Source organism: Mauremys mutica, chromosome 9, assembly GCF_020497125.1.
Source record: "Mauremys mutica isolate MM-2020 ecotype Southern chromosome 9, ASM2049712v1, whole genome shotgun sequence".
Classification (NCBI taxonomy): domain Eukaryota; kingdom Metazoa; phylum Chordata; order Testudines; family Geoemydidae; genus Mauremys; species Mauremys mutica.
The window spans coordinates 49,107,800-49,120,651 of NC_059080.1; the positions used below are offsets into that span (position 1 = coordinate 49,107,800).

Genomic DNA, 12,852 nt, shown 5'->3' on the forward strand with positions numbered 1-12,852 from the left:
CAGAATTGCAGTTCCTAGGTTTGGCAGGAAGGGGGAAAGATGTCTATCCTGTTTCTAAAGCAGTTGTCAGCTTAACATCAGGCTCAGGCAGCTTTGTCTGCCACACAGTCACCCTCAATGATGTTCTAGATCATCATTTTTCACTGCTGAAGTCATCTTATGTTGCAGCTGTGGACCAACGTTTCTGCAATTTAAAGATCACCAAAGCAACTTCAAGGGAATAGAGGAAGTATTTCCTTCCCTAAAAGGGTGTTAGGTGAGAGCTTGGCCTGTAATTTTCAACTCCCCTCTAGCTCCGCCGTGCTGAGGGCAGGGAGGATACACTCATACATCAGCAGAAGTCCACTTGGTTTATGAAAGGTCTGTGATGTTTGTTAAAGCTCTAGGGTCTTTGCATTCTGTGTAACTGAAAGCTATAATAACCACTACTTTCAGTGCTCTTTTAAAAACTCACACCACTGTTGCTTAGAATACTGGAGGAAATTTATGGGGATTGTTTCCTTAAAAATCATCTTTACTCATGACATTGAAGTGCATGTGAAGGATAATACAAGGTACCTTATTAACACAATATGCTACCATCATGAACAGAATAAAGTTAAAAGCAGCAGGAGACTTTCCCTTTTGCCTGGCTGAGTGTTCCCTTTACTTGTAATTGTGCATAAATACAGGCTCCATGGTTACCTCAGTACATAAAATAAACTCTGCTCCACAAGTGAGCTCTAGCAAGAGATGACAACAGCAGCTATTTTCTACAAGATAAGCAGTGTTAACACACAGAGCCTGTATTTATACATCACAGAGGAGCAGTAAAGATTGTTTGCAGTTCACTTTAGCATAAGACTAAGTGATGGGGCTCATGTGTTCTCTTTGTAGAGACTCCAGCCCAACATTCTGAAACCTGCACAGCTGAAGGTAGGAAGCACAATCCACATTTACCTGTTAGACCACTTAACTTTTAGAGGCACTGAGCATCTGCAGCTCCCATTGGCTTCTAGGAGAGCTGTAAGAGCTACCTGAAGTCACATCACTTATGTGAACATAAGATATAGCTGCTTAGCTTTAGGCACCCAGCTTTCAAAATTTCAACCCTGTCTCTTTACAAGCCTGGTTTCCTTCCAGATCCTCAGAGTATCTTGTATACAAATTTATGACAAAGTGGAGAACTGAAATTCCTGGCTAAACTAGCATTGTCAAGAAAGCAAAACTAGGTGCAGTTGCTCCATAGGAATACCCTGAATGACCAAAGTGTCTGCTTTACTGAAGGGCAGCTAATACATTGATAAGAAGAGATGCAGCTCATTATGTGGATTGTACTTCTGGTTGAGACTGTGTTGGCTTCAAGTTGTTTAGAACACAGTTTTAAGAAATGGTTCATGAGAGTAAAGTAGGGGAGAAATTGACTTTGGGATATAGCCACCAAAGAGCAATGATATCAGCCATTTAATAGGTAAAGAAAAAGCTGAATTTTCTTCAATTGAGAATCATTGTAAAGAATTTCAGACTCACCTTTTAAACATCTTTGCATGACAAAGGTTCCTTTTCTAATGCACTTTAATCTTAGTGTTTAGTCTGTCTCACCTTAGGATAGTCATGGCGTTCAGTCTGCCACAAGCCAACACACCTGGTATGTCTGCTGGTCAGAAGCAGCAGGAAGCATAAGCAACTCCTAACCCCACTTGAGAGAGTTTTAGACCAAATGCAGCTGCCTTGTCACTGCTGCTCTGTGGAAGTGAGGCAAACTTTGCTCTAGTGTAGCTTAAGTAAAGTAAGAGTGACGCTGGCAGAACAGTCAGCAAACCCATCCTGTGAAAGTGACAAAACAACGCAGCTACTCTTGAATGAAGAGTAGCAAGGACAGCAGCAAACCTACTTTCACTGCTACTAGTTAAAGCCTTTGTTCCACTAGTGTATGAAGGAGTTGAAAAAATCTTGTGGGGCCAGAGTGCCACTCTGACTCCACTAGAATGCTGTAGTGTATGGAAAGCCTGGAGCCACCTGTACTCCTTGTGCATTACCACTCACCTACACTTCCTTGGGGGAGAGGAGAAGGCTGAACCCATCATACTTCCCTTTTGAAACATCTGAGTACAGGAGAACTTCCTTCTTGCTCCACCAGCCAGGATTTTACCTTTTAACAAGCTCGGAATCAAATAAAAATGGATACGTCCACAGGGAGAACAATTAAAAACTCCATTGAGAACAGTGTAAAAACAATTAGACCGCCCCTCCTTGGGCTCTGCAAAAGGTCTAAATTGTACTTGCATTGTGAACCCCACCCTTGGTTGTCATGGAAACATGTATAGATGCAGGCTCTGAAATGTCCTGGAGTCACAATGTTACATCCAACAGCAGATGACGGTGGTCTGGATTAGAGATTTAGTTCTTATGAAGTTGGGAAAATCCTCCCTTCCCCGTAAAGAGCAGCAACAACTGTACTGGTCAGCGGGCTGAAGTCAGGTGGTTCCGGCTGTGTGAAAACCTGGGGAGAAAGGGGGGAAAAAAGGACAGACAAGTGACTTTGGCTGCACTCATCCATTTGAATGACACACTAGGGGGTTAGAACCCCCCCACACCCACCAGAGACTATGATGGACAATGATAGAAGAGGCACACTGCACACACTTGAGTTTCATTTGATAGACTGACAAAGCAATGGCAGTTGTCTAGCTAGGCAAAAAATAAAAGCAAAGCCCTTGAGAAAGGGGATGATTACGTAACAGTACAGGAGGGCATTTTCTGCCATGTGGTTTGAGTAAGCAAGCAACTCAGAACATTACCCAATTGCAAGAGTAATGCTTAAGTGGGGTGGGAGTGTCACAACTTAGCTCCAGGAAGTTCTCCTAGCCTCTAGAAAATTCATCAGTATTCAAAAGTGATGACATTTCTTGGTTCATTTACAGCCCAGTCCTACCACACCTAGGCTGCTGCTAGAAAGAATCCCTTTGACTTCATTCTAGATAGTAGTACTGCAGCCAATTGGCTTGTCTGGCAGTTAAGACAGACTGAAAAATTTGTGACTTTGTAAAAGATATTTTCTGGCTCAGGTGTATAATGGGCTTGCTATAGGCGGTTAAATTCTATGGCTTGTGTTATGCAGGTCACGTTAGTTATCAATGCTGCCCAATATAGTAATAGGTTTTAAGAACCTGAAACCCTATACTTTTTTGCTTCACCTTTACTTATAAACTTTAATTGATTTAATAGGTAAGGACATCAAGGGTTCTCTCTCTCTAAATTGGAATTCATTTCAACTTCAGTCTGTCAGCAAAAAGAAGGAACTAGCAGCATGATCACAAGAGACAGCTTAAGCTTTTATTTTCTCAGCCCTCAAAAACTGATATAACGATTCCCAAATTAAAAAACGCAAAAAAGAACCATGTCTATATATTAAAGGAAATGGCACAAGCAAAAAAAGACAACCTGTCATGTTTTAAAACTATTCTTCTTATTTAGTTCCTCTTACATTTCTCTCAAGACACACAGACACCCTGGTGGTTCATTATTCTGTGTCAGCAATTCCTGTCAGGCCTGACATACTCACTAGACTTATGTACAAAGAGTTATAAATATGTGCTAGAATTATGTTCTTCAAATGTGTATGGCAAGCAATGCATAAGCCCAGTTTACCCTAGACAAAAGAATGGGTGTTTACTTGTCTGATCAGCCTGGTGGTCAGGCAGATACAATCCTAGTACATTAACATATATGGTAAACAAAGCTAACAAGCATGAAAGAAAACAGCATGGCATCTACACCCTAACAGGAGAGAGAAACTTTGGGCTTACTTTTCGAAGAATACATTCAAAGGTTTATAGGACTATCAAAAGAAGGGAGACAATCCCATAGTTATTCTTTACCTAAAGAGTCAAAGAAACCAAGCATATGTTGGGTCATTATTTAGGAAGATGCAGGGGGTTAGTTTCTTGGCTCAAAATATTAATGGAAAGCAAAATCAGCACTCATTTTTTTTGCCAACGGCAGAGCCTCCAAAGTTATCACAGCTTCAAAATGACATGAAGGAAGTTACACCTCATCTGCTTACGGAGTTCTACTTAAAAATCTAGCAGAGTTTTAAGAACTGTGATGTGTAATTAAACATTTCTTTGTGTATAAACAGATCAAAAGATAAAAATACTCAGCAATACAGCCAAAATACTACAAGCAGTTTTAAATCCTTGCAAATACAACAGAACATCCAAATACATACAGAAGATCTTCGATTTCCACTGTTTGTTACTTTTGTCTTATTCCCCTTCAGCTGCCATGGTGTATGTAAAACCAAGACAAAAGGTGCATCCCCTTCCCTACATTCCTCTGAAACTGACATAGCTCAACTCTAATCTCCTCAGACCAACACGACTACAACTACACTCCATCCATAGCTCCACTGGTTAGTCCTAGAAAGCTACAGTTAGCTTTCACGGCTCACATGTGTTTGAGCGCCAACAGTTCTTGAAAACAGATTTTGAGAGGATGGTAATGCCCTGAAGTATAAATGAATGATATGGTACACAGTCACACTAGCTGGGCTAGTAACAACCCATGACACATCATGCATCAGAGCTGAAAGTGGCTGAAAGTATCGCTTGATGCTCAGGGCACCAGCCATATGCTCTGCACAGCTATAGAGGTCAACATGACAGTGCATCATAATGGAGAATGATTCAAAGTAGTGTCTTAGACACCTCAAGGTTTGCTTCAGTCAACACACACGCTTCTTGGATGTTTTGGCTCTTGAATGACAAATCCATACTTGCCCTGTGATTTTACCATAACACATCTGAACCACTGAATTTTCAACGCATGCCCCTAATCCCCATCCCACATGTCAGAGAGTGTTTTTACCTTTGTACCCGCTCCACCATGTGTGCTATCAGTTTGTCAGAAATGCCTGGGCAGGACTCCTCAGCCAAGCTAAAGGCATTCTCCAGCTCCTCCATAGCTCCCACATTCCCTCCAGTCTGCTTGTGCTTGTCTTTGAGCTGCAAGCCAGAAACACAGTGTTAACAGCTTGTGACATCTGAAAGCATTCACCAAGCAGATCAGCATAGAATGAATATTAAGGAGTCTCCCTTTTCAATGTGGTTTTGTTGGGGGACCTAGGCAACTAACAGGTAGGTTCCTACAAGCCTCGCACCCCAGGGCTTTCTCCTCTCTGAATAGGAATAAGGGCAGACCAAGCAAAGTGAGTTTTCACACACTTTCTGAACACACTCCTCCACATGCTACTTAGCTTCCCACCTCACATAGCGAGACAATCACAGCCAAGCCTTTAACAAAGCAAACACCCTGCCAAGTTTTTCCCACACACAAATTAAGTGCTCTGGACTGACAGCCCTGAGGTCCAAAGACCAGGAACCACATAGCAGTGCAAGCTTCTCTACACCACACTGCCAACCTGCCTCAGTGTGGCTACCTCTAGAACGGAGGACAGTTCATTGTCCATGCTCACTCACTGATCTCTACAGGGGCTACTAGACAGGTGCCACGTATGGTGATGGATTTTGTGAGGAACGGATACTGGATTGACGTCACAGAACACTCCCTGTAACAACCTGAGTTTGTTTTGAACTAATTACCTAGAGGTGGAAGGGAGATTGCTGACAAGATTCAGACCTTGAGCTAGCCGGTCCCTCAATCTAGCATAATCCTGAAAAAAGACGGTTACTCACCGTAGTAACTGTTGTTCTTCGAGATGTGTTGCTCCTATCCATTCCAGTCAGGTGTGCGCGCCGTGCGTGCACGGCTCTCCGGAACATTTTTACCTTAGCAACTCCGGCGGGCCGGCTGGGCGCCCCCTGGAGTGGCACCGCTATGGCGCCGGATATATACCCCAGCCGGCCCGTCCGCTCCTCAGTTCCTTCTTGCCGGCTACTCCGACAGTGGGGAAGGAGGGCGGGTCTGGAATGGATAGGAGCAACACATCTCGAAGAACAACAGTTACTACGGTGAGTAACCGTCTTTTCTTCTTCGAGTGATTGCTCCTATGCATTCCAGTCAGGTGAATCCCAAGCCTTACCTAGGCGGTGGGGTCGGAGTGAGACGTGGCGGAGTGTAAAACCGCAGAGCCGAAGGCTGCGTCGTCTCGTGACTGCTGCACCAACGCGTAGTGGGAGGCGAAGGTGTGGACAGAAGACCAGGTAGCCGCTCTACAGATGTCCTGGATGGGGACATGGGCCAGGAAGGCAGCCGACGAGGCTTGCGCCCTTGTGGAGTGAGCGGTGAGGCGGCATGCTGGCACGCGAGCAAGCTCGTAGCATGTGCGGATACATGCCGTCACCCAGGAGGAAATCCTTTGTGAGGAGACCGGCTCGCCCTTCATGCGGTCGGCGACTGCGATAAACAGCTGGGTCGAGCGTCGGAAGGGTTTCGTCCGCTCGATGTAAAAGGCAAGCGCCCTGCGGACGTCCAGGGTGTGCAGCTGTTGCTCACGAAGTGAGGTTTGCGGCTTCGGGAAGAAAACCGGGAGGAAAATGTCCTGGTTGAGGTGGAAGGCCGACACCACCTTAGGGAGGAAGGCCGGATGTGGTCGAAGTTGCACCTTGTCTCCATGGAAGACGGTGTATGGAGGACCAACCGTTAGAGCACGGAGCTCTGAGACTCGTCTCGCTGATGTAATTGCGACGAGGAAGGCTGTCTTCCAGGAGAGGTAGAGCAGAGAGCACGTGGCCAGAGGCTCAAAGGGCGGACCCATAAGCTTGGCCAGGACGAGGTTCAAATCCCAGGCCGGGGCAGGACGCCGCACCGGTGGGTATAAGCGGTCCAGGCCTTTAAGGAAGCGGGAAACCATCTGGTTGGAGAAGATGGACCGACCTTCCACAGATGGACGAAAGGCGGACACTGCTGCCAGGTGTACCCTCAGGGAGGAGACCGCAAGACCTTGCTCCTTAAGGTACCAGAGGTAGTCCAGGATGGTAGGGACAGGGACTACGAATGGATTGAGTCCTCGTTGGTCACACCAGAGTGCGAATCGCTTCCATTTTGCAAGGTAGGTGGAGCGAGTGGAAGGCTTTCTGCTCTCTAGCAGGACATGCTGTACTGCCGCCGAACAGCCCCGCTCTGCGTGGGTCAACCACGCAGGTACCAGGCTGTAAGATGGAGGGACTGCAGGTTTGGATGGCGGAGTCTGCCGAAGTCCTGTGTGATGAGGTCCGGCCACGGGGATCCCGAACGGAGAGCTCTAGCAGCAGGGTGTACCAATGCTGCCTCGGCCAGGCCGGAGCTACGAGTATGACGTGGGCTCTGTCCCTCCGCAGCTTCTGTAGCACTCGGTGTACGAGCGGGAACGGAGGGAAGGCGTAGAGGAGGCGATCCTTCCAGGAGTAAAGGAAGGCGTCCGACAGGGAGCCCGGTGAGCGACCCCGGAACGAGCAAAACAGGTGGCACTTCCTGTTCTCCATGGACGCGAATAGGTCTACTTGGGGAAACCCCCACGTCTGGAAGATTGTGTGCACGACATCGGGACGGAGAGACCACTCGTGGGAGAGGAACGACCTGCTGAGACGGTCGGCCAGCGTGTTCTGCACTCCTGGAAGAAAGGACGCTTCCAGGTGAATGGAGTGGGTCACGCAGAAGTCCCACAGGAGCATCGCTTCCTTGCAGAGGAGGGAGGAGCGGGCTCCGCCCTGCTTGTTCACGTAGAACATCGCCGTCGTGTTGTCCGTGAACACTGTCACGCAGCGGCCTTGCAGGCGGGTGCGGAAGGTGTGACACGCCAAACGGATCGCTCGCAGCTCGCGGATGTTGATGTGTAGAGCGAGCTCTTGGGGTGACCAAAGGCCTTAGGTGTGTAGGTCGCCCAGGTGAGCTCCCCAGCCGAGCGCTGAGGCATCCGTGGTCAGAGTGGCGGATGGGCGAGGAGGGTGGAACGGGACTCCCGCACACACGACCTCCGGGTCTAGCCACCAGCTGAGGGACTCGAGAGTTGGTTTGGTGACTGTGACCACCATGTCGATGGGATCTCGATGCGGCCGGTACACCGACGCTAGCCAGGACTGGAACGGGCGTAGGTGGAGCCGCGCATACGTGGCGACATACGTACAGGATGCCATGTGGCCCAGGAGGCAGGATCGCACCGTCGTGGTAGGGAAGGTGACGAGGTCTCTGATGATGGAGACCATTGTCTGGTGCCGTGATCGTGGCAGGCAGGCCCTGGCCAACGTGGAGTCGAGAACCGCTCCAATGAACTCCACCCGCTGCGACGGAATCAATGAGGACTTCTCGGCATTGATGAGAAGACCGAGTCGTTGAAAGAGGAACAGGATTTCTGTCATCTGGTCCATTACCAGCCGCCGAGACTTTCCGCGAATCAGCCAGTCGTCGAGATATGGGTAGACGTGTATCTGACTACGGCGGAGGGCTGCGGCAACCACCGCCATGCATTTGGTAAACACCCTCGGTGCGGTGGATAGGCCGAATGGTAGCACTGCGAACTGGTAGTGAACGTTGTTGACTACGAACCGCAGGTAGCGTCGATGGGGAGGGTAGATCGCGACATGGAAGTACGCGTCCTTCATATCGAGGACGGCAAACCAGTCTCCCGGATCCAGAGAGGGAATGATGGTCCCCACGGTGACCATGCGGAACTTGGGCTTGGGCTTGAGCAGATACTTGTTTAGCTCTCGAAGGTCCAGTATAGGACGTAGCCCTCCTTTCGCTTTGGGGATTAGAAAATATCGGGAATAGAATCCCCTGCCCCGCCTGTCTTGAGGCACTGCCTCTATGGCACCCACGCTCAACAGAGTCTGGACCTCTTGTAAGAGGAATTGCTCGTGAGAGGGGTCCCTGAAGAGGGACAGGGAGGGAGGGTGGGAAGGGGGGGGCGAAACAAACTGAAGGCGGTATCCCGACTGGATTGTTTGGAGCACCCAGTTGTCCGTAGTTATATGGGACCACGCCGAAAATAAATGGGAGAGGCGGTTGCAAAACAAAAGGGTAGGATCCGGTGGAGAGACTGATGGGCCGTCCTTGGGCGTCCCATCAAAAGGCCTGCTTGGAGCCTTGCGGGGCCTTGGAAGGGGCCTGGGTCTGGTTGCGCCTCTTGCTGGATGGACAACGGCGATTTTGGCCCGGTCGCCTGCTGTTGTAAGGGCGATACCGATGCTGAGAGAAAGGAAGTGAGGGTTGCTGCCTGAAGGACCGGCGCTGTGGAGCCGGTGTGTGCATCCCAAGGGTGCGGATCGCTATGCGACCGTCCTTCAGGGTCTGGATCTGGGCATCAGTTTTCTCGGAAAAGAGACCCTGGGTGTCAAATGGCAGGTCCTGCAATGTGTACTGCACCTCCGGTGGCAGTGTGGAGGACTGCAGCCAGGAGATGCGCCGCATCGTCACTCCTGAGGCTAGGGTCCGAGCTCCCGAGTCCGCGGAGTCAAGGGCGGCCTGGATGGAGGACCTGCAAGATTTCTTCCCCTCATCCAACATCGTCAAGAACTCTTGGCGGGAGGCTGTTGGGAGCAACTCTGTAAACTTCGCCAGGGACACCATGATGTCATACGTGTACCTGGCGAGGAGGGCCATCTGGTTGGCGATGCGAAGTTGCAGGCCTCCGGCCGAGTAGACCTTACGGCCTAACAGGTCCATTCGCCGCGCCTCCTTCGACTTTGGCGCAGGGGCGGGTTGACCATGCCTCTCCCTGTCGTTGACCGACTGCACGACCAACGAGTCTGGGGTCGGGTGAGTATACAAATACTCATAGCCCGCAGGTGGGACTGAGTACTTGCGCTCGACCCCGCGGGCCGTAGGAGGGATGGATGCCGGCGACTGCCAGAGCGTATTGGCGTTCTTCTGGATTGTCCGAATGAACGGTAAGGCCACCCGTACTGGAGCCTCCGCTCCAATGACGTTCGTGACGGGGTCCTCATCCTCCTGGACCTCTGCTACGGGGAGATCTATGGCCTTCGCCACGCGGCGAAGGAGGTCTTGGTGGGCCCTCAAGTCTATCGGTGGAGGATCCTTGGCAGATGCTCCAGCCACCGCCTCGTCTGGTGACGACGACGAGGACAAGCCCTGGACGACAGCCTCCGTGGGTGGATCTTCCAGCGCTTGATCGGCTGGCTCGGGCTGAGGATGCCTCTGGGGGTCAGGCGGTACCGAAACCGAACCCGGTGGCGAAGGGGGCGGTCGGCTGACGGTGGCCTCCAGTACCCTGCGCTCAGAGGCAGGGGCTCTTGGAGGAAAGGGTACCCCTTGAGTGTCGTATTGGGCCCAGGGTACCCAGAAGCCCCACTGTTGTGCACCCTGAGGCTGGCTCTGCGGAGTAGGTGGCAGGTGCCCATTGCTGTCTGCCCCGGAAGTGACCGACGCGGGGCGGGATGGCCATGGGGGTGCGGAGGCGCTGACGGACTGCGCCGTGGAAAAGGGCAGTCTGGCCCCGGACGGTGCCGAGGATCGGTGCCGGGCATCACGGTATCGGGATGGTGACCGAGACCAACGTCCGCCGCGGTGCCGGGAGATCGACCGGTGCCGGGAGCTCGACCGGGATCCGGACCTGCGGTGCCGGGAGCGGCTGCGCGAGTCACGGTGCCGGGAAGCAGACCTCCGTCGGTGCCGTCGCGAAGGCGATCGGGACCTGGAGCGACGCCGGGAGTGCGACCGGTACCGCGATGTTGAACGGTACCGGGACTGCGACCGGCGTCGGGACGGCGACCAGTACCGCGATGGTGAGCGGTGCCAGGATCTTGAGCGGCGGGACGGTGACCTGCGTCGGGACCGGGAACGAGACCGGGAGCGCCATCTGTGCCGTCCGTCCGGAGAAGGGGGCCGGATCATCATCGCCGGCTTTCCCGCCGATACAACAGCCAGCACCGGCGGTGCCGGGGGCCGGAGGCTCGGTGCCTCTGTGAGCTCTATGAGCTCGCGCGCCGTAGAGAAAGTCTCAGGCGTGGATGGCAGCCGAAGCTCAACCGCGGTCGGTGCCGGGGAGCATGGCGGTGCCGGACTCGACGGCCCTTGCGGCGCCGGAGTCAACGGCCCGGTGCACGTCCTGTGCACGGCCACAGCGGAGACCGCAGGTGGCGTAATTGACTTGGCTGCTGGGCCCTCAGCGTGGGACTTGGCAGCTGCCTTCGCTGGCTTGCGCTTCTTTGATGGCGACAGGGAGCGGTGCCGGGCCTTCGGTGCCGCTGGCTGAGGTCGCGGAGCCTCAGTGCCGGAGCGGCTCAGGGCCACCGGTGCGCTCCGCACCGATGTAGTCTTCGGTGCCAGCGCAGACGGTGCCGGGGGCAGGAGCGACACCTCCATTAGGAGCTGCTTTAACCTAATGTCCCGCTCCTTACGCGTCCGGGGTTTGAAAGCGGAGCAGATAGGGCACTTATCTGTCCTGTGACTCTCCCCGAGGCAACGGAGGCAGGAGTCGTGAGGATCCCCGACAGCCATAGGCCGCTGGCAAGATGCGCAGGGCTTAAAGCCCGGTGCCTTGGGCATGAGCCCGCACCGGGAGAGGAAAAGGAGGGGGAACCCCCCTTATCCTAAAACTAACTAACTAACAGAACTATCTACACTAAGGCCTGGTCTACACTAAAAAGGGGGTTCGAATTAGGGTACGCAAATTCAGCTACGTGAATAGCGTAGCTGAATTCGAAGTACCCTAATTCGAACTACTCACCCGTCCAGACGCGGCGGGGTCGAACTCCGCGGCTCCCCCGTCGACTCCACCACCGCCGTTTTCAGTGGAGGAGTACCGGAGTCGACCGCGGCGCTTCCGGAGTTCAAACTATCGCGTCTAGATCAGACGCGATAGTTCGAACTCCGAGAAGTCGAACTCACCGCGTCGACCCGGACAGTAAGTGTAGACTAGCCCTAAGTAATGAAAGAACTATATACAGGAAAAAGTAGCGAGAGCTAGGGTTGTGGAGGACAGAGATCACTCCACAGTTCCAACTGGCCGTCACGGGCAGTAAGAAGGAACTGAGGAGCCGACGGGCCGGCTGGGGTATATATCCGGCGCCATAGCGGCGCCACTCCAGGGGGCGCCCAGCCGGCCCGCCGGAGTTGCTAGGGTAAAAATGTTCCGGAGAGCCGTGCACGCGCGGCGCGCACACCTGACTGGAATGCATAGGAGCAATCACTCGAAGAAGAAGGGGAGATTCTCCCATGCAGAGCATTGACATAAGGCCGGTGTGCCATTTAAATGCTCAAGAGTGGAGCACAGGCCTTGTCCTAGCCTCTGCATAGGGGGGAATTTTATCTTGCATGAGAACTCTTTGTTCTGTCTTTCATTAGCTCATGCAAGTTGCATGGTGCAGTCATTTATTTAAAGTACACAAAGAGCAGAACATTCAACATTAGGAAACTCCAGGCCAAGCACCATTGCTATATCAAGACAGAACAGGACAACATATTCGCTGTTTATGACATAACACAGATTTTACAGGCCCTGAATAGCTTGTCTGCTGTAGCCTCTTTCCCCCTTCATTTGGGTAACTTTCTCCAAGTCCAGCCTGCAACAGTAACCTGCACAATCAGCCTGAACTCTGTGCCTTTCCCACAGTATTTTCCACTAAACAAAAAGCAAAGCTGAAAGCAGAAGCTCCTCTTGACACTGCAATATCTATGCCAACTAACCACCATCTAGGTCAGTTAAAAATCTTAACTACCTTCATCTCAACTATGCTGATTAAGTGGCTTTAACTTGTCCTCATATTTCCTTGCATGTAATCGTTGGATCAACCTAATTCTTTGAGTTCACGTCCCCTCTCACAAAGACAGAAAGCAGAACAAGGCAAATCTTAATGCTAATCTGAGGCTGGGACCATCTCTGTGCTCACAGTCCCCCTGCTGGAGGAAAACTAACTTTCTTTAACAAGACACATCTGCCTTCCCTCAATGAGTGAACTGCCATTTCACACACAA

The 12,852-nt window shown here is 51.7% G+C and overlaps 1 protein-coding gene across 3 annotated transcripts in view; it reads right to left on the reverse strand.

The window, feature by feature from the left end:
- Window positions 1-469: 469 nt before the first annotated feature.
- STK25 (serine/threonine kinase 25) overlaps window positions 470-12,852 on the reverse strand; it is a 36,698-nt gene continuing 24,315 nt past the window's right edge. For all 3 annotated transcript variants that reach the window (XM_045030341.1, XM_045030340.1, XM_045030342.1), the window contains 2 exons: window positions 4,849-4,985; window positions 470-2,482 (listed from right to left, as the gene is read on the reverse strand). In XM_045030341.1, the coding sequence (XP_044886276.1) occupies window positions 2,443-2,482; window positions 4,849-4,985 (177 nt within the window). In that variant the 3' untranslated portion in view covers window positions 470-2,442. The remainder of the gene's footprint in view (window positions 2,483-4,848; window positions 4,986-12,852) is intronic.